The sequence below is a fragment of the Cervus canadensis genome, chromosome 8 (assembly GCF_019320065.1).
Source record: "Cervus canadensis isolate Bull #8, Minnesota chromosome 8, ASM1932006v1, whole genome shotgun sequence".
In the NCBI taxonomy this organism is placed as follows: Eukaryota; Metazoa; Chordata; class Mammalia; order Artiodactyla; family Cervidae; genus Cervus; species Cervus canadensis.
Genome location: NC_057393.1, coordinates 91,213,359 through 91,235,611, shown reverse-complemented (window position 1 = coordinate 91,235,611; position 22,253 = coordinate 91,213,359). Strand labels below are relative to the sequence as shown.

The window sequence follows — 22,253 nt, the reverse complement described above, 5'->3', positions numbered from 1 at the left end:
ATGAGACTAGGTAGGGGGGAACCAAGAGGCCCCAGCAGATTGGACAGCACCGCCTGCCAGTAGGGCAAGACACCCGGGGATGTGCCAGCTCCGTCAGCCAACCCCAAATGTGGTTCAAGGAGGGGGCCCAGGGGAAGTCAGCAGGACTACCCGTCAAACCCACTGAGTTGTTTCAACTTAGTACATCCTGGGGTGTTTGTTTTGTATTAATAGTTAAGTGATATACTTAACAATTACATCAGGAGAAAATGTGTTTTTTCCCCATTGATCTGTAGCCCACCTAAAATACTAAGAAAAGGAAGAACTCAATGAATAAATAAAGTTGTCTTGTCACGACAATAAGAGTAGACAGGAGCCAAACCATGCATTAAAATTGAAGCAGTATGCAGGATTAGAAACCACCAAGACATTTCTGGAATAGTCTAGAATCACACTGTCCAAAAAGGTAGCCACTATCCAACAAAGTGGTGACTGAAATGTTAGTCAATTAAAAAAAAAAAATTCAGTCCCTCAGCTGCAGCAGCAATTCCAGTTCCTCAACAGTTGCTGGGGACGGAGGGTGCCACACTGGGCAGCCCGGACACAGGCCAGTCTACCGCCACAGACTGCTCTGTTACACGGCACTGGCTTCAGTCTTTTTAACAGAGGCGTTTCTAATCTGGGAGAAAAACACAGAAAATGGGAATAATCTAACTCCTCTGGATTATGCCTGGGATACAACTGACCAACAAGGCAAGGATGGGTGATTTTATGTAACAACTCTAATTTTAGGCATGATATAAATGGGAATTTCCTTATCCCTTAAAAAAAAGGGACACTTTAAATGAGTACTTGATGCTAATGGCACGTCGAAATTAAACATCTACATATTAGAAAAACCTGTCATCACCTTCAGAGTCTTCACTGTCTAATGATACAAATCAACTCAGGAAAACCTAAGTTTTAAAAAGCACACAGTACATCTGAATGAAAAGCAGGGTGTCACAAAATGTAACAAGAAAAGTTAAAATAACATTTTTGCTGCTGCTGCTACTGCTGCTAAGTCGCTACTGCTGCTTCAGTCGTGTCCGACCCTGTGCGACCACACAGACGGCAGCCCACCAGGCTGCCCCGTCCCTGGGATTCTCCAGGCAAAAACACTGGAGTGGTTTGCCATTTCCTTCTCCAATGCATGAAAGTGAAGTTGCTCAGTCATGTCCGACTCTTAGCGACCCCATGGACTGCAGCCTACCAGGCTCCTCTGTCCATGGGATTTTCCAGGCAAGAGTACTGGAGTGGGTTGCCATTGCCTTCTCTGAACATTTTTGCTAAAGTATACTATTTTTCTCCTTTTCATCGTATTTTCAATGCAGCTTTGATTCTTGTAGTAACAGGTTCCTACCAGCCCTGGAATTATTTACGTAAGTCAGCAAAGAAAATGGACAACAGGAGTCATGTCCCGCCCAATGAAACACCTCAGAATTAGCAAGGAAGGGTCTCCCACTGTCATGAGCGAGCCACAGGAGGCACAGCAAAGTCAGGAGTCCAGCCATTCGGGTTCACAGCGACTGGGATGCTTACTTGGTGGATGAAGTCCATGAGGAAAGAGTGGGCTTTCATCTTGTCTTCCAGCTGGTGGAGAATAATCAAGGACGTGTTGCTGAACCCAGGTGCTTCTGGTGAAACAACAAGACAAACACAAGACAGGCTGGCTTGACAACAACTGCTGCCACTAAAAGTTGAGAAAAATCTACACAAAAGGGAAGAACTGGCCTTTCCATGCAATTATTAATTACATTACCCAAGAGGTTCAAAATTTATAGGAAACCTTTGGGGCTTTGATAAAATTCACACCACAGTTATTCAAAACACAAATATATTACTACTAGCTTCATCACTTTGTATCATTCTAAGCCTGACAGTTCAAAACAGTCAAAGAAAGAAGGTGAGCACTGCTGTTTCCTTCCCAAGTCTCCAAGGAGCCTGTTGCTACTTGCTAGGTAGGAAATTAGGGAGAGAAAGGAAGCTTGAGACAGTTCCATGGTCCTTGGGAACCACCCTAGCCCAATGCTGCCTGGAGGGTAAGAGAAACAATCAGGAGAAGACCCAGGGCAGAGAGGAGAACATGTGCCCACTTCTAGAGGCCGAGGTTTGATCACTGCTGCTGTTAGAAAAACATATAATTTCTACTGGCCAAATTCAGGAGTTACACTAAAATTATCATTTAATTTGGGGCTAGTAAGTGCCAAATGTTTACCTATGCCAGGAATTTCCTTTTAGAAATAAAATGCTGACAACATGTAGGATTTGCTCCAACGTTTCCTCGGTTTCTGTTCTACTATGCAGATCTGTTCTGAGCCCTTTCTGTGTGTGTGCGTGTGTGTGTGTGTGTGTGTAAGTAAAATAGATGAGGTAGGGTTTTTGTTGTTGCTGTTCCTTATTTTGGGTGTGCTTCAAGGCTGGCAGGATCTCAGTTCCCTGACCAGGAGCTGAATGAGGCCATGGAAGTGAACGCTGTGGTGTGTGTGTGTGTGTGTGTGTGTGTGTGTGTGTGCGTGTGTGTGTGTGTGTGTGTGTAAGTAAAATAGATGAGGTAGGGTTTTTGTTGTTGCTGTTCCTTATTTTGGGTGTGCTTCAAGGCTGGCAGGATCTCAGTTCCCTGACCAGGAGCTGAATGAGGCCATGGAAGTGAACGTTCTTGAACTCTAAACCACTAGACCACCAGGGAACTACCTGCACTGAGCCCTTTTAAAAATCTGCTATAAGGAAAGTTACAACCTTTCACAAAATACTGAATTAATACTAAATGGTTTCAGAAAATAAAAAAATATGCACCGAGAAATGCTTAAACAAAAGAACCAGAATATTCTTGTCGCAACAGACCTCCCTGTAGCATTACACTTCGGATGCTCTCACCCTCGGGCACAGACTCAGCCCAGCGTGGGTCGGAAGCCGGGTAGTCATCCAGCAGGTCCACGCTGATTTGGGTGACAGCTCTGTCTAGCTCACAATCGGAGTCCAAATCAGCGTGAGAGCAAAACAGCTCATCAACTATCATTTGAGCATGACCTAAATCTTTCCTGAAATAAAATTAGAAAACAAAAGCATTACAACTCAAAGTACTAAATTCACCATGAAAGTTAATTGTGAAGCTAAAATCCCATATGTTAGCCCAATGTTTATCACTTCTAATAACATTTATTTAAAAGGGAGACAACAATCATCCATTCCTTAATTCAACAAATATATGATGAACATTTACAATATGCAGGCTCTGGAGACAGGACAATAAACAAAGCATCAGAAGCCCGCCCCACGACGTCACAAAGGCTACGGTGGCAGGAGTGAGACAACGGCAGTGACGCGCACACACGGAAGCTAGCAGCGGGCCACGAGCACACAGAGGAGAAACAGGACCCGCCAGGGGGCAGGGCCTTCTCGGAGGAGAAGGTGCGGAGGCTGGGGGACTGCAGGAGGGACGCACAGCCGCAGAGACAGCTCCCCGCACACCTGTGGCAAGAGAAGCGAAGGCCTGGGGAATGGCGACCACCCAGAGAGGAGAGAGGGAAGAGGGGTCCAGGCAGACCTCCTAGGAACACCAGCAACTGAAGGACAGTGTACAGAAGGTCTCAGAAAACGTGACAGAGTGTGAGCTCAGAAGGAAATGTGATCTGTTCTAGTGTTAAAAGATCATTCTAACTACGCTATGGAGATGGGAGATCAGACATGAGGGGTAAAAATCCAGAGAGGAAGTTACTGCAGAAATTTGTCCAGGCAAGAGAGGATAGGAATTTCCACCAGCAGGAGCTGCAGCAGAGAAGGAGACAAGTAGACAGCTTTGAGAAAGAGATACAAGAGGGAAATTCTGGCCATTGGTTAGATCTGACATGTAAAGATGAGTCTCAACAACTGAATGTGGCTGGAACATAGGCTGGGAAAGAAAGAATAATCTTTGGAGAAGACAAGCAGTTTCAGATGTGTTACAACCAGCTGCCTGTGGAACACACAACTGCTTTTGAACATTCATCATTATATGTACCGGCCCAGAGCAAGGTAGGTTTGTGTTTCTTTAGCAAATGAAGCCTGGGAAGGAGAAAAGATTGTGCAGGGAGTAGAGAGAGGAAAATATGGAAGACAATAACAACTGGAGACAGCTTCTCAGGTAGTTTAGCTATAAACAGGAACAAACAAAAGAGATGCTAGATCAAAGGGGGACACAAAGACCTGGTCTTTTTTAAAAATGGCATGTCAGAGATATAGGACAGGATAACTAAGAGAGTACAGTCTCAAGGGAAGCAGGACCCAGTGGCACTCAGAACAAAGATGGAGACTGGCCTCAGGAAGAATACTCCTTCCTGCTCTCCAGGGAGGTAAGGAGGAAGAGGAGCTGGGGTGCAGGGAAGCCTGTGCGTGCTAAGTACAGGGAGCTGTCTCAATGGCTTCTGTTATCTCTGTGGAACAGGAGGCTGAAGCAACTGCTGGGCTGTGGCGGGGTGGAAGGGTAGAGGAGAGATGGGGACAGAGGAGGTGAAGAAAGGGTTGAAATGGTCTCTGGGCAGAACAGGAGACAGAGCTGATCAGAGAAACACAGAGGAACTGCCAAAAAGTGTTAAAGGCAAGGTTGAAGCTGGAAACCTAGTTGTGCTAGAGGTTACGGGAATACAAAGTGTACTACAGCAAGATCACTCAGTAATGAAGTGTTTTACTCAAAAGACAAAGTTTCTTAAAATTCTCATGAACAAGATTTTATATTTATACTAAGTTCAGCAAAATGAAAATCAAAAGAAAATTAATTTCAAAGAAACCATACTAAAAAAATAGTAATATTACCTTCACAAAAAAACTAAACAATAGTTTAAAGTTCTACCCACCAACTTGGGCCCTATGGAAATAATCCTGGTTGTCACAGGCTGGGGGAAAAGGATGCTACCAGCATCAAAAGGGAAGAGGCCAGAGATGCTGCTAAACACTCTACAATTCACAGGACAGCCCCACAACAAAAATTATCTGGCCTCAGAGGTCAATAGTGAGAAGACTGAGAAACGCTGCTTTAAAGGTATCATAATTTCATTTGTGAAAAGTCTTAATTTTTTAAAGACTATTGGCTGATACCATCCCAGAAATGATTACTTGTTCACTTCATGGTACTTCATGCTAAGCAGTGTAAGTAGAAGGCACAATTGTGTTAGAAGCTCAATAACACCAGTCCGAAGGTTACTATACTCTCAGCACTTAAGGTCAGGGACCCCTTCTGGACTTAATCATCTTCTCCAGTAAAACGTTTAGAAATGACTATGCTGGGTGGAATGGTGTTTCCCCCAAAGCCAAGTACACTCAGAAACTCAGCATGTAACCTTATTGGGATTTGAGGCTTCTGAAGATGTGATCAGGTGAGTTACGGTGAGGTCACACTGGGTTAGGGTGGGCCCTAACTCCAATGACTGGTGTCGTTACCAGGACATGTGAGGACGGGAGCACAGGGAAGACAGCCATGGATGACACTGGCCACAAGTGGAGGGGCGCAGACGCGGCCCAGCAAGCCAGGGACCAGCGGCCACCAGGAGCCAGGGAGACGCAAGCAACGGTCCTGGCCCAGGGTCTCAGAGGGAGCTGGCCACGCTGGTACCTCGATCTTGGACCCCAGGGCTCCAGACCTGTGACAGAATAGATTTCTATTGCTTTAAGCCACCCAGTTTGTGGCAGTTTATTACAGCAGGCACAGGAAACTAGTACAATGACTCTATTACCATATAAATGTTGAGATGTGACAGGACTGTCAGAATTGTTAATTAAAGTATAAAATTATACAAGATAAAATCATAGTATTAATCCAAATCTTGGCAGTCAGACTGAACACTACGCAATAAAACAAGATTAAAAGAATATTATATAAAAACAGAAACCAAAAGCTGATCTAATGGTGCCCTCCTCTGGACAAGAAACTAAGTTCCGTAGACCTCGTCACTACAATGGCCCAGAATTTTCAACATGTGAGTGCACCGCCCCTTTCAAGCTGTGTGCCCCTTTGGTGAGAGGGAGGCTCCGTGCACCAGACACCACTAGGAGCAGAATTACAGGACCATGAGCTGAGAGTGAGGGAAATGGAGGCAGTACAGTATGAATATCTCTTCAAAACAAAGATCTGCTGAACCAGAACTCCAGAAACGATAAGCGGTCTGTCCAGTCTCACAGCTAACTAGGGGCAGAGCAAAGGCTGGATCACAATGTTCCTGAGTGTTAATTCCAACATTAATGGAATGCACACCATTTAAGGAAGGTACCAGACACATACTATGCAGAATGTGTGTGGGGGACAAGCGGAGATGACTGTACCCAGTCAGCAAGTGTGACGGAGCGAGAGCAGTTGTCTGCCCCACCCTGTGCATACCCTCCTGTGAGCGTCCTCCCCCGGACCTCGCCAGGGCCCCTGGGATATTAGCAAACATGACCAGACAGAGACTTGAGGAGTGCTCACGTAGCAATGCTTGCCCTCTCCTGCTCCCGGAACCCTGAGGCTTGAGAGAGGCCAGGGCAGCCTGCTAGATGAAGAGACACCGGCCCCCAAAATGTGGGCAAGTGTAGCCAGACAGCTGGCTACTGACCACAGACCATGCACGAGCTCAGGCAGGACCAGGAAAACTGCCACCCCCGGCGTAACCCCAAACAGCCCAACTGCAGGACCAGGAGCTGTATTAAGTAAGCCAGTGAGTCCTGCGGTAACTGCAACAGTACAAAACTCGACCACCAGGCCAACACTTTACAACAGCTGGGATGACCGTCTGTGTGCAACTTCACTGCCTTCACATCACACAGAACAGATGCTCACAAGCCACCTTACAACTACCATTTCTAGTGCTGCACTGTTGCAACAAGAGCAAGGGCTGTGTTACATCATGTTCTTCCCAGCCTGGCTGGAATCCTCCCCTGGCTACCCAAATCAGAACAAGAGGTTGTCAAAGTACTAAGCTCAGAAAAACATCTCGGTGATGGCGTCATTCCTTCAACTCACTCCCACTAGTCAACAAATAAGCAGCAAATGTCAGTAAAGTGTCCTTGGACATCAAAAGAGCCATAATTTTAAAAACTTGTTATACCTGCAGAATTGCAGAAAAGCAGCTTTGAGCAATTTGGTTTTATCTTCCTGGGCAATAGTTTCATTCTTGGTAGAAGTATCAAAAACCACACTCTGTAAAATAATAAACTATAGTTTAGAGTTGAAGGTATATAAGAATATTCTTAGTTACTGCAAAAAAAATTAGACCAAGCTATGAGGAAAACAACACAGACACACAAGCTGTTTGCCATATTCTCTGTATCAATGACATATATACTTAAGACATTTACGGAAACATCAAATGATTACAGTCCTACAGAAAATGTACATATAATTCAGGAATTATATTGTGAGTAAAATTATTTGGGGACTTCATCACAACACAACCTTTGGATAGGTTTACCCTTATATCACAGAGTATATTTCTAATCATAATGGTTGATTTCAAGCTTAAAGAAAAACTTGGAGAAATTTAAAAGAAATGGAATACTGTTAAGATAGCTTCAGAATACATAGCAGGATTGTGAAAACTACATGATTACAAAAGAATGAAAGTTTTTTAAAAAGTTACTTTCTGTTCAAACTGTTACTAAATCATTTTCATTTTGAATTACACAAAAAGTCTATATACTTTACATATTCTTCAAACAGAAATTACCCAAAATAGTATTAATGCTTAAAAGAATGATAAAAATCTCACAGATAATGAGCTTCAAGATGACAGTGAAAAAAATGACCAGTTTTTACCCCGCTCTCCCCTCAAAAATCATCCCTAGAATACCAAGAAGAAAAAGAGACTCAACCACCCCCTCCCCCCCACATCTGTGGTTCCAGCTACACAAAGAAGGAAAGCAGAGGGAAGAGCAGCAAGTGACAGAAGGGGAGACCAGGCAAACGCAGGCGGTGCGCAGATGCTGAGGACAAGGAGCAGGTGGTTCCAGGCAGACAGCAGGCACAGGGTCTCTATATGTGACCGGGCAACGCTAGACAGAAAGTCATCTACAGAGCTGCTGGAACGTGCTGGAGACTAAACCCGGCATCAGACAAAAGTGAGCAAATATACAATTAGTCCACTCCAAGCATCACATGAAGTTGTACACTACATTAAAGAAATATAATCAGCATACTGCTTCACTCTGGACTGTAAAACAACATTCACATTGTGATTAGAATGGAAAAAATGTATACTGGAATGATAAAGGCAAGGCAGAGCCGTGGAAGTGACCCCAAGTCCTCATCTTCAATAACAGGAGGTCTACAGATGATGAAAAATAACGAATGAGAGAGACAGCAATACACACATATTACTTAGAAATATGGAGGAAAACACAAAAAAAACCCCTAAAAGACTTAAAAGTAGTTGCTTCTGAATAAGAGGACAAAGGAAACGAGAGAGATAAAAGAAATAATGTCTTCATCATAACTCTTTCAAAACTGTATCACTTTCAAACATTTATGGGAAACAGCCCAATAAAAATGTTTAAATCCTTTGTAACAGGCTTCCTTGGTAGCTCAGTGGTAAAGTATCTGCCTGCAATGTAGGAGACGTGGGCTTGATCCCTGGGTGGAGAAGATCCTCTGGAGAAGGAAATGGCAACCCACTCCAGTATTCTTGCCTAGGAAATCCCATGAACAGAGGAGCCTGGAGGGTTACGGAGTCATAGCGTTACAAAGAGTCTGACATGACTTAGCAACTACACAACTACAACAAAATCAACTATATTTTAAAAAAAAATTATGAAACCACGTTACCTCATTGCCTGGTCCAGCAACTGAAGATGCTAAGGAATCTTCAAGATCTTCTGCTAATATGGACACATTTTCCCTTGAAGTAATAGACACCAATCCACTGTTTCTAGAAAAAAGGATAGGTATACCCCCACAGGAACCAGCTCCTAAAATACTGTCTCCTAAGAGAAAGGAAAATACGAATCAAATACATATTACCACACAATCCCCTCCTGAATCTACTTCCCTAAGCAGAAGAGCCTGCTGACGGCCCTTTACCATGCTACTCCTACTCTGCACCCAGTTATGACCCTGCATCAAGTCAGGGCTCCCTGCTATCTGCAGAGGCAGGCTGAGTCCTCCACGGTGCTGCTCAAAAGCAGTGAGCCAATCAAGAACATCATCCCTTCCGCAAGACACAGAGCAGCAGCTCGTCAACCCCACTCTGACTCACCGAGTGAGCCCGCGGCAGGGCAAGGAAAAGGTCTAAGCTTGCCTGCAGCCGAAACAGCATCCCCTCAACCAGTCAAGGCCCTGGGGCTGGGACCAGACCATCAAGGAGCCATGCTGCTGCTCACCTCGATTTTGTCCTCTGCCCCTTCAGATAAATACTACCTGCTTGTTTTTCCCACTCATGGTTGGCTCCCCCCGCCCCCTGCCCCCCGCCACAGTCCCCTTGCATGAGTCCAGTGCCTGGGACTCTTCTCACTCAGGGGTCTGAACAAACTTGTTTAAAGAATATCAACTCAGAATAAGTCACTCTTACTGACCAGGAAGAAGCAATTACTTGTCTGAGCATCAGTTCTTTCCTTCTTGGCCTCTTCTGGGGAAAATGCTACTATTTTCTGTCTATAGTAAAACTCGGCTCTACCACCCCACCCCCAGTTTCTCAGCTACTGTAGGTATGGTGCTGAATTATCACAAGTATCATGCTTGAAGCAAAGCTTATGGAAAGAGAACAAAAACTTCTCAGAATGACCAATGAGTTCCTGATCCTAGTTTCTAAAACCGATGACCCACCTTGCGCATTAAAAACAATCTTCTCCTGAGGGAGAGAAAACTTCCCGGTCCCCGTGGAGCACATGTAGATGGCGCTTTCAGTGTACAGACAGGCAGTCTGGTTTGAAAAGTTTGGGACCATCAACCGACATACAGTCAAGGCTTCAGACTGAAAATTAAAGGTTATATTTAATAAGAATTGAAACAAAAAATACTTTTGTATGACTTCATAATTCACACTTTTGTACACTATCTCATAAAAATGACAAAGTAATTTACTGAATATCCTTGTGAAAATTACCTGACATGATTTACAAAACATGACAGACATAAGTTTATAAACATCAATTAGAGAAATCATTTGCTGAGTTGCAAATAACTAGCAAAGTTTGAAAATGTTTCCATGGTGGTAAGATTTCAACTAAAAAGCCTATTAACAAACATGAGAAAGAAAATAAAATTAGTTCATTATTTTAGAATTTAGAGATACTTTTAAAACAACCCCTGATAAATATTGCTTCTTTCTTCACTGTGCAGATATCAAGCACAAGAAAACTGAGTTAATTTGTTCATATATGAAATTAGAAACAGAAATAGAAATAAGACTTAGTAAGTCATATAATTAGCAAAAGCTCAAAAGGATACTTTGCTTATTAAAAGAATTTTACAAACATCAAAGTGGAATTCCATGATTTTTTAATTCTCAAATTGTCTTCTTTATCCCTTTTGCATTGTCTGAAAAAATTTTTAACACTGAGTGTACTTTTCTTGTATAATCAGAACACATAAGGTTTATTTGTTTGAAATGAAAGATCAAATTAAGATTTCCTTACAGTAGTCAGTTATGCAAATTGTATTAAGAATAAGTTCAAAAGAATTAAATACTATACAAGGTTAAATGAAGTTAACCTTGTGTAGGCCTCTCCTAAATAACAGCAGTTATTAAACAATGTTAAATTGCTATCAAGAAGCTTAAAATTAGACAGCTTGTCTTTTTAAAAAATTTACTCGTTTTTAATTGGAGGATGAATGCTTTACAATATTGTATTGGATTCTGCCATATATCAACATGAATCAGTCAGAGGTATACATATGCCCCCTCCCTCCCACCTCTTAGCCAATCCCACCCCTTTAGGCTGTCTCAGAGCATTTGCGTTCCCTGTGTACGCAGCAAATTCCCACTGACTACCTGATTTTACATATGGTAATGTATATGCTTTAATGCTATTCTTTCAATTCGTTACCCAGCCCCGCCCTGTCCCCTCATGTCCACAACTCTTGCCTTTTAACTATTCACATGAATTTTGATAAATATATAATGCAGTTACCTACAAATATAACCGTATTTGAGCAAAAAGAGGATTTTTCTGTAATACACAGCACTCAAAACAGAAGTCCAATTCCCATCAAGTTTCTTCCTATTTTTCACTCTGCAGTTCATTGTCAATATTTTCTTTCTACTCAGTAATACAGAAATGAAAATCCTATCACAGAGCTACTGCAGGAGCAACATGCTGCTGTCAAGGGCTCCCACTCTCACTTCTCTTTAGCTAAGGCTGAACAGAGGAATGACTATGAGATGGCAAACAGAATGCAATGCCTAAAAACTAGCTATTTAAAATGTATTTCTGGGAACTCCCTGGTGTCCAGTGTGGACTAGGACTCTGCTTTAACTGCTGAGGGCCCGAGTTCAATCTATGGTCAGGGGACTAAAACCCTGCAAGCTGCACGGTGTGGCTATTAACAATACATAAATAAAGGGATTTTATTTTAGAAAATGTATTTACATTTGACAGCACCAGGTTTTAGTTGGGGCATGTGGGATCTTTTATTACAGCATGCAAACTCTCAGTTGCAGGATGAGGGATCTAGTTCCCTGACCAGGGATTGAACCCGGGCCCCCTGCATTGGGAGCACAGAGTCTTAGCCACTGGACCACCAAGAAAGTTCCCCAATAAAGAGATTTTTTAAAAATTAAATTAAACGTATTTCTAAGCCTTACAGATGAATATCTCAAAGAATCTGACCTTGCAACTGTTAGGGAGAAAAAACTCAGCAAGTTACTGTCACTGGTCATTTAGCTTATAAACAGAAATCTTACCTGAAAAGGTGGGTTATACTGAGTGACTTCCACAGTCACTGAATCTGACATTTGGTAGCCATTATCTTCTACTGTTATCAGAGAGTAATAGACAAGGCAGGGGCTGTCAGCCAGGTGCCATGCTGCTGCCAAAATTAGGAGCCCATCGCTAATCAATGAAAAAGAAAGATATACTGTCTCTTTGGAAAACAGTTTGGCAATTTCTTAAAGAGATAAACATGCATTTACCATATGACCTAGCAAGCCCAGTCCTAGGTATTTACCTAAGAGAAATAAAAACTTATCTTCACACAAAAACCTGTGTACCAATGTTTATAGTGACTTTACTCATAATTGCCTAAAAATGGAAACAACTCAGTATCCCTTCAACTGCTGAATAAACAAATCCTGGTAAAGCTACTCAGCGGTAAAAAGGAAGGAACCACTGAATGAATATCAAATTCATTATGCTAAGTGAAAGAAACCAGACTCCAAAGGCTTTATACTGTATGATGCCATCTACACTATAGGGACAGAAAAGACATCAATGGTTGCCAGGAGCTGGAAGTGAAGGATGGGGTTGAAAAAGGAGTGTGTGCATACATACTCAGTCCTGTTTGACTCTTTGTGACCCTACAGACTATAGCCCATCTGGTTCTTCTGTTCGTGGGACTTTCCAGGCAAGAATACTGCAGTGGGTTGCCATTTCCTCCTCCAGGGGATCTTCCCAACTCAGGGATCAAACTTGTGTCTCCTGCATCTCCTGCACTGGCAGGTGGATTTTTTTTTTTTTTTTAACCACTGAGCCACCCAGAAAGCCCCTGACAAAGGAGTACAAAGGAATTTTCGGAGTGATAGAATTGTTCTGTATCTTGATTGTGGTTGTAGTTAAATGACTATGCACTTGTCAAAACTCACCAAATTATACACTAAAAAAGGTACAAAATATTTACTGTATGTAAAATATAACTCAATAAATCTGACTTTAAAAGACCAACAAATCATCAAACATAGGGATTAGCAAAGTGCAGCTCTCAGGTCAAACTGACCACAGGTGAGTTTCTGTAGATGTATCTGTCCTGCAAGACGGCCATGCCCACTTGTCTGTCTGCTGTCTATGGATGCTTTAATACTACCACTGGTAAGTAAAAGAGCTGCAATGAAGAACACGTGGTCCCTAAAGCCTAAAAATATAGTTTTGGACCCTTTATAGAAAAGGTTGCTAACCCCTGATCTAATCTGCTTTTTAAAGTTTACTTTTGTACAGAAGAAAAACATTTTGGTTTTATCTTTAATAACCAATCATAGAACTGCTACTGTATATTCAAGCTGCTGTATGTGAAAACAAACTTTTTTCCATCTTAAAAATGTATGTGGTCCTCTTAAATCTATCAGAGTTGTTGCCCCCAACATAAAAAAAAATTAAATGGTCTCTAACCTCAACTCCTAAAACATTTAGTAGCATTTTTATCAACTTTCATTCAAGTTTCAGAAATATTAACAGGATGACAAGCACTCTCTACTGACAACTAAAAATAATAAAGCAAGCTACTGACTAGAGGACATGCACCTCAAATCCAGCAGTCTTGATACAACTCTGTTTCCTTCTCCACTGTTTCCTTTCCTCAGATCCCCAGCTCTTATCACTTCTACCTGAATTCCCTCGAAAACTTCAAGGACACTGGTCCAAATGGGAACATACCGGCAGTGACCTAAACAGCTCCTGGGTGAGAGCTAAGCGGGCAGTGAGTGAGGCCCCAGGGAACACAGTAGGGAGGCAGAGACGGCCATGCTGTGGTGAGTCAACTGAAGTTACTCCACAGACTGGACTGCCGTGGGGTGAGAGGTGCCAATGAGGCCCAGAGACACGGCTAATAAGGAACTCCTCAGGAAGTGGTGCTTAGATCAGCTTCATTTGACATCTTTACCAAAAAAAAAATCTTCATGATTAAAATAACATGAAGCTATTTTGGGTAGTAAAGATGATAGAAAGATAATTAATTTTGCAAGTCAGTAAAAACTTGAACAGTTGATCAAGGAAGAGCAACAAGCACCAGGGAGACACATGCTTCTGAAACAGAAGACACCTGTCCAGACATGGAACAGTCTACAAGGATCAGTGGAACTTGAGGATATAGAGTGATGAGCGGATCGTTTGGAGCACTGGCGGGAGGGGCCAAGGAGGAGGATAAGAGCTGCATCTCACCGGCCCCACAAGAACCAAGTCCTGCTGGCACGGCAGCATTCTGGGTCCGCCTCAGCACAGCAAGTCCTAAGCACGCGTCTCTGTGCTCAACCTATGTCTCCATTCTGAAAATTACATGTGAAAAAATGTCACATCCTCTTCCCCACAGTTGGCTGCATCCTGGCACCAGTTCTAAACTTATGACGGAGGTCCAGTAAAGATAAATTAAAACAAGATACACTGTATTTAATTAAAATGTTTTTGGAAATTAAGCATATCATTTTTACTTCTTTGATACTTTACATACAAATTTTTCAGAAATTATAAAGAAGGATCCTGACAAGTCTCAACAGTCCACGAGAGAAAAATTAAACAGCAGAACTGCAAGCCAAGAAACAAGTAGAATTATTCTACTAAACTACTCTAAAACACATAAAAATTATCCTAACTTCCAGTAAGCTATGTTTTAAAGAATTACAAATCATATGTTTGCACTCATTATAAACTCTATCACAGAAGCCCTATTATAAATGGCTTTTCAGTTCTATATGACCATAATATTAAAGCTAAACAATAACATGGGATTAAGTAGCTTTATCAGACTAACTTGAGATCTTAAGCACCACTAAGAGCATTGGTTCTTTTTTTTTTTTTCATTTATTTTTATTAGTTGGAGGCTAATTACTTTACAATATTGAAGTGGGTTTTGTCATACATTGACATGAATCAGCCATGGAGTTACATGTATTCCCCATCACGATCCGCCCTCCCACCTCCCTCTCTACCCAATCCCTCTGGGTCTTCCCAGTGCACCAGGCCCAAGCACTTGTCTCATGCATCCAACCTGGGCTGGTGATCTGTTTCACTATAGATAATATACATGTTTCGATGCTGTTCTTTCGAAACATCCCACCCTCGCCTTCTCCCACAGAGTCCAAAAGTCTGTTCTGTACATCTGTGTCTCTTTTTCTGTTTTGCATATAGGGTTATCGTTACCATCTTTCTAAATTCCATATATATGTGTTAGTAAGGAGCATTGGTTCTAAGAGGAAATTCACTCTGAGTGACTCAGTCATAAACCATGACTGAGTTCTAACTTGTACTCTGAGTTCTAACTTCTAACTTTGCCAGGACAAAACCTCATGCATCCTTCCTTGATTTAATACAGCCACACAATCAGGCTGAAGCTCCTTCAGCAACAAAAAAAGGACTGGAGAAGAGCCCCTAGAATCTCCACTGAGTCAGTAAAGACAACAGCATGGCGCACATCCAGCAGCAGGGCAGGCAGCTCTCGGACGCTCCGGCCATGCGAGCAGAACAGATGATCCCTAACAAGGGCAGACAGCTAATGGGACACGCAGCAGAAGGCCGAAAACTGCCCACACTTCTGAAATGAATTAGCACTGCCAGACAGAACAAAGCAATTCAGGAAGGTGGATTAATAGAAGATTAGGGTTAGAGACGGAGAAGGCAATGGCACCCCACTCCAGTACTCTTGTCTGGAAAATCCCATGGACGGAGGAGCCTGGTGGGCTGCAGTCCATGGGGTCGCTAAGAGTCGGACACGACTGAGTGACTTCACTTTCACTTTCATGCATTGGAGAAGGAAATGGCAACCCACTCCAGTGTTCTTGCCTGAAGAATCCCAGGGACGGGGAAGCCTGGTGGGCTGCCATCTATGGGGTCTCACAGAGTTGGACATGACTGAAGCAACTTAGCAGCAGCAGCAGGGTTAGAGACATCAGAAGAACAGATAGCAAGGGTGCTTATTATTCTATAAAAAACATCAATCTGTTTTTTCCAAACAACTACCTATGTTCTTCACGACAAATGAATTGCTTACCAGTTTTGCTTCAAATCCAAATACCGAATGTTGACCCCTTCTTTAATAGCTTCATAGTTACTTTCAGATCCCTACATGAAAATATCAACAATGTAAGCTCCTTCAGTATAGGAATCATTTCTTTTCACCTTTATATACCCCGCATCTACTAAATTGCCTCATCCACAGTAAGTTAAACTTAATGAATGAATAATGTATGCATTTAAAAAATTAAGTAAACCAGTGAGTCCCAATACTTGTAAAGATTGAATACTCCATCTCTGCTTATCTGACGGCTAAAACTTGATGTATTACACTGAAATGTGTTCTAATAAACACAACTAAAGGAACTAGCAATCTTATATAAATAAAAATGACAGAGATGAATGTTACTGTTCCTTACCCAGATAGCGTCAATAATGTTTTCCTTCAGGACTCTATTTATATCCCAGCTATGTGCTTGTTTTTCTGAAGAATCATCTAATTCCCATTTACTGATGTTTGAACTTGTCAGGCTATAAAAGCTCGCTCTCTCTCTATCCCAAAGGACACTTGAAAGCTGTATGGAGAGGAGAAAAAAAGTTTATCGATCACTAAATTCTAATGTCAATGATGATTTTTCTGAAATTAAAAAATCTTATATTTTATAGCTATTTGATTAGTAATTCTAGCAGAATTCTTCATTTAGGATTCAAGGGAAGAAGTGATCCTGAAATAGACCTTGAGAGTAAGGAGGATTTTCACAGGCAGAAGGCCCAGGAAGAGCAGAGTAGGGAGGCAGGAAAGTCAGAGGCTCTTTAGAGAACAAAACACAGTCCTGCTAAACTGGAATGTGGATTATAGCTAAGAAAGAAGCAAAACTAAGGTTCACACACAGCACAGTCTTGAATGTGAGTTTGTAAACCAAGTAAGCTAAGGAGATAGTATCAATAGCTTGTGAGCAGAAGAGCTGTGTTACAGGAGAAGGAATCTGGAGGGGTGTGTGTAGTTCCACACGGTTACATCACTTCATCTTCCTTGCTTCTGAAGAACACATCTAACCCAACTTAAAAATTGCATATGCATGACTGCTGAACTAAAACCCTAATTGTCTCCACTGGTCCGGTCACCATGACTCAAATCTATAGAACCTGGCAGATAATCTGTTCCATAAAGAGAGGGAGACACACACAGACACAACCAGGACTTTATACCTGGGTCTCTGAAACAGGCAACAGTGCCATTAGAAATAGACAGCTCAAAAGAAAAATGTGATTTGTAAGCCAGTAGGAGAGAAGAGAACATGAGCAATTCTTTTCTAGACATGCTAAGGTTTAGGTTCAAAGAGCACTTGAGGAAGCAGATAATGAGAGCAGCCTGAAATCAGAGGGAAGAGCACAGTTTGACAAAGGATGTGCAGTGTTTAACACGGCCAATGCACAGCACGGGATCTCTGCTCAGCGTCACGTGGCAGGCTGGGCGCAGGGGGAGTCTGGGGGAGAACGGACAATGTGTATGTATGGCTGAGTCCCTTTACTGTCCACCTGAAACCACAGCAATGTTACTCAGCTGTCCTCCTGTAAAATACAATGCTTAAAAAAGTCATGGGCGGGGCCACGTGCTCTCAATTCACACAGATGTGGGCATGCATCTGCCGCTGAGCAGTTTTCAACTTCGGGCAGCTTTAGTAGCCTCACTGAAGCCATTTCCTCATTTATTTAACACAAATTGGACATGAAGCTCCAAACACTACAGATGACAATAACAACAGGAGGTGACACACACAGGGCAGCTGGCAGAGCAGATGCCCCACATGTCAGTTCCCAGCATCTTCACCCACCATTTCAGAGCCTGGGGCAGAGCCCAGCAGCCACAGATCTGAGCCATCCACACAGACAGCTGGAGGTGCGGGGGTGGAAAGCACACTTTTGGTTACTAATCCTTAAACACATTTATAATTTTACATCCTAGTTTTAATTCAAAAAATGAACTTGTAAGATAATCTATAAAACTTAAGAATAATCAATGTTACAGAGGATGCAAGAGGGTTAGTATGGACTCATCTGATCATCATAATAAAAATGCTTCATTGATAGATCAAAGTTTTCATCTCATGTACACCACTGTTCATACAGTGGCAACGCTAACTTCATAGGAGTCTGCCAAATTACTGATTTCACTAAGAAACAAGCTAGTAAAACAAAGTTACTGTATCAACTTACAATGAGATCACTACTAGGAGATAAAATTCCCAAAAGAGAAGAAACCTTCCGACCAATTCCTGAAAGCACGCCTTGTCCTTGAGGCAGGATATGCTGATGAATTTTTCCTATACTTTCAGGCATCAGGCGGATTAGTTGGCCCCCCGATGAGGATAAAATAAAACTTCCTCCCTGTGAACAAACGTTGTGAAATTAGTTCAGTTAAGCATTTAAGACTAAGAAAAGAAAATGAACACAAATCACTTTGATACACTTTGAGGGAAATCATCTGTACCTCAACATAAATCTAAAAGAATAAAAAACGAACAGTGCTACTTTTTAAAAATCATTTATTTATGAATCCATTCACTTAATACTACACAGAAAAACTTCGTAGCCATTTTCTTAATTGCATGTTTGCCTTTTTTTAAATTCTGATTTTTAAGTTATAGGTTCACATTATGTAGGTTCAGCAAATCAAGAATCAGATTTTATTTCTTTGGTAAACCAGGAGAACATGTATTAGCAAACCATTCCTCCTCTAAGTTGCTGAATCACTCTCTAAATATGTTTCTGACAGAAACAAACACCACTGGCTACTGTGCTCCGCTGACACATCAGAGTCCTGCAAGAAGGGCTTCCCTCGGTCTAAGTGCTCAAATCCTAGATCCTTACATTCTTTCCTCGCCTCTTTTGTGATCTCCTCCCACCCCTACCTGTATGATCTGCTCAAAATCACAAATTTTTAGTCATTCAAACCTGATTTCCAAGCCAAATGACAGTTCTCCAATACATATAAAAGAATATCCATCGTATACCTGTACTGCTGTTAGGAAACTGTAGGTCTTATCGCCTCCCAGATCTATGAACGTCTCCGTGTAGGTGTCCTCACTAGCAAGGCTTGGCCAGTAGCGGACAGATCCTTCTCTGGTGGCAACCATGACAGCAACAGCCTCGAAACAAGACCATAACACTCAGCAGACACAAGAAAACGAGCCCAAGGCGGTAGTCTGACGACACTGACATAAGAAACCAGGGCAATGTACTACTGATTAACAGAAATCAGGGGAAAAAATTCCTTTTTTCCATATTTAAAAAATTATCATACAGTAAAACTGACATTTTCTCCTTCTGTTTTATAATTCTATGAATTTTTATACCCTTGTTTCTCTTCAGATCATACAAAATGTTTTGCTTTTTACAGTCCTATGAAATTTAAAACACGTGATGGACCAGATGGTAAAGGATCTACCTGCAATGTGGGAAACCCAAGTTCAATCCCTGGGTTGGGAAGATCCCCTGGAGAAGGGAATGGCAACCCACTCCAGTATTCTTGCCTGGAGAATCCCACGGACAGAGGAGCCTGGCGGCTACAGTCCATGGGGTCACAAAGAGTCAGATATAACTAAGTGATTAAAACTTTCACTTTTAGACTCAAGTCCCACCACAATAGGGATATAGGAGAGTACAGCAGCACCAAAGCTCTGTAATACTTTCCCTTTGGTCACACCCTCCCCTACCCTCACCCCGGCAATCCCCATTTCCATCATTATAGTTCTGTCTTTCTGAGAACGCCAAACAAACAAAATCATATAGAAAAGAACCTTTTGACAATGGTTTATCTAGTTTAGCACAATGCCTTTGAGATTCACCCATGTTGTTTCATGGATCAATAGCTCATGTCTTTTTACTGCTGAGCAGTATTTCATCCTATGGAAGAATCAGTTTATTTATCCATTCACTTGCTAAAGGATATTCAGATTGTTTCCACCTTTGGCTATCATAAATAAAGGTGTTATGACATTAGTGTATTGTGTGTGTGTGGGGGGGTGTGTGTCTGTGTGGGTATGTGAACATAAGCTTTAGTTTCTCTAAAACAAACAGCCAGGAATGGAATTGTTGGGTCATATGGCAAGGGCACTTTAACTTTCTAAGAAAGTGAAAATCAGTGGCTGCACCATTCTGCATTCCTGTCAGCAAAGTATGAGGTTCCAGTTGCTCCACATCCTTACCAGCAGATGGCAGTGTCAGTGCTTTTAATTTCAGCCATCGTAGTAATAGTGACCTGGTATCTCACTTATTTGCATTCCCCTAATGGCTAACGATGTGAATGTCTCTTCACGGCTTGACATCCTTATATTCTCTTTGGTAAAGTGTTCAAGTCCTACGCCTTACTTTTTAAATTGGGTTGTTTTCTTACTAAGTTTTGAGAGTTCATTTTATGTTCTGGATACAAGTCTTTTATTGGATGTTTGATTTATAGTATTTCCTACCAATCTGTAGCTCTCTCTTCATTTTCTTCTCAGAGTCTTTGGCAGAGCCAAGTTTTAAATTTTGATTAAGTCCAACTTATCTATTTTTCTTCTTTTATGAGTCACATTTTTGGTGATTTCTAAGAGCTCTTCAACTAACCCCATGTCATGATGATTTTTTTTCCTATTTTCTTCTAAAAGTTTTTAGTTTTACAATTTACATTTAGACCTATGGTCCACTGGGGGTTCATCTTTACATGAGGTTTAGGAGGAATGTTTTTTTCTTCCTAAAGATGGTCGATGATTCCAACATCATTTATTGAGAAGACCATCCTCGTGTCACTGAGTTTCTTCCGCACCCGTCAGAGCTCAGCGTGCCATCTCTGTGTGGGTCTGTAGTGTACACTGTTCTGTCCCACTGCCCCGTGTGTCTACCTCTGCCGTTACCATTCTGTCTTGATTCCTGCAGCTTTAAAGCTATGGTTCAAAACCCAACTCGGTGATCCCCCCAACTTGAGAACTCCCTTATCTTAAAAAAATGTGCTTCAGTAAGCATTTAAGTCACCCACCTGCGTGGAATGTGCTTCGCCGGAGGTAGTGGAGTAAGAGAGAGCCACCAAGTTGGCAGTCCAGTGGAAGTCACTAGGTGGCAGCTGAAGTTCTTTGCAAACAGATAACTATAAAACAAATCCAAACAAAAAATTTTTCATTTCAAATCCAATTTTTGAACATGCACCTGACTTCACTTTCTCTGCATACTTTAGATTCTAATTCACTGCTAGAAATACTATTCTAGAAATACTTTCTTATCACATCTTTTTGATCAGGCTTCCATCATCATTTTCACTCATTTTAAAACAAAGTATTTTAAGAGATATAGAATCAGGAAAACTTAGCAGCTAGACCAGACCCTTAACACAAACTACTCCAATCTCTTCCTAGACCGAAAAAAAAGTCTATTGGTTGAAAGAGCTGTGTAGACTTCCTACGGAATTTTCCCAGTCTAATCTTGTGTTGAGTTGACATTGAAAATTGGCATGACTAGAGTATGTATTCCAAGTCGCCTAGAAAATATTTCTGAGACTCAGCCAGAATCAGGCTTCCTCTGCTAACTCAGGATGCCCACCGCAGGACCTCTCCCTCACCTGTGCTCCTAACCACAGTCATGGTCTCCTAGACAGCAGGTGTACAGAGGCCAGTAGGCATGAAGAGTTTAGGGAAGCTGGAGCCTCAGTCCCAGTGGGCACAAGTATTGCAAGAGAGGATGCCTGATCTGGAGTGGACAGAAAGAGGCTGCTGAGAGTATAGCAGCGAACATCAAATTAAAGTCCCCATGTGAGAAGCTGACAATGAAGAGTTAAATTACCATTATAAAAACTGGTATAATTTTTTCCTATTTTCTTACACATGGTTCAGTAGATTCAGTGCAACACATTCCTATCCTCTTAGAGACAGTTCACTAGTTAATGTGGATGGATTTAGTCTTAGACTTCACTGCACAGAGGGACTAGCAAGACATTCATTAAAAATGCCAATGTCTCTAGCTTTATTACATGTAAATAAAATATATCTTGTTTAAAATCATGATAAGGAGAGAAACCTTTTTCCCAATACACAGATGTGCATTCATGCTTGGTATTTCATATCACTATAAAAATGCAAATCTATAATGCTTGAGTCAATTGAAATTACAGATTTCCAACAACTCTAAAAAGTTAGGGTAAAAATTAAGAGTCAATTAGGAATCTCCTCCTCTCTCTCCCTCCAGCTCTTTAAAGAATCATTACCTTAGTGATAGGGGACAGAGCAATCTTCCAAATAATGAGTTTCTCTTTGCAGACCAGACAAGCCCATCCACCTTCATCTATGTGAACAGTCAGCTGATCATCAACTAAAGAAAAAAACAAGGTATGCAATGAATCTTACAGTATGAATTAAAACTGAGAAAATGTCTCATATCAAAATCCTCCTCAC

At 41.7% G+C, this 22,253-nt stretch overlaps 1 protein-coding gene across 2 annotated transcripts in view; it reads right to left on the bottom strand.

Moving 5' to 3' along the window:
- NUP133 (nucleoporin 133) overlaps window positions 1-22,253 on the bottom strand; it is a 53,718-nt gene that overhangs the window by 24,481 nt on the left and 6,984 nt on the right. Inside the window, exons 3-14 of one of the 2 annotated variants that reach the window (XM_043477195.1) lie at window positions 22,067-22,170; window positions 20,849-20,956; window positions 18,846-18,980; window positions 18,049-18,219; window positions 16,251-16,406; window positions 15,869-15,939; window positions 11,862-12,009; window positions 9,782-9,929; window positions 8,786-8,943; window positions 7,074-7,165; window positions 2,863-3,059; window positions 1,561-1,655 (exon numbers count right to left, since the gene is read on the bottom strand). In XM_043477195.1, coding sequence (XP_043333130.1) covers window positions 1,561-1,655; window positions 2,863-3,059; window positions 7,074-7,165; window positions 8,786-8,943; window positions 9,782-9,929; window positions 11,862-12,009; window positions 15,869-15,939; window positions 16,251-16,406; window positions 18,049-18,219; window positions 18,846-18,980; window positions 20,849-20,956; window positions 22,067-22,170 — 1,583 coding nt within the window. The remainder of the gene's footprint in view (window positions 1-1,560; window positions 1,656-2,862; window positions 3,060-7,073; window positions 7,166-8,785; window positions 8,944-9,781; window positions 9,930-11,861; window positions 12,010-15,868; window positions 15,940-16,250; window positions 16,407-18,048; window positions 18,220-18,845; window positions 18,981-20,848; window positions 20,957-22,066; window positions 22,171-22,253) is intronic. The other variant, XM_043477196.1, reaches the window with a different exon arrangement.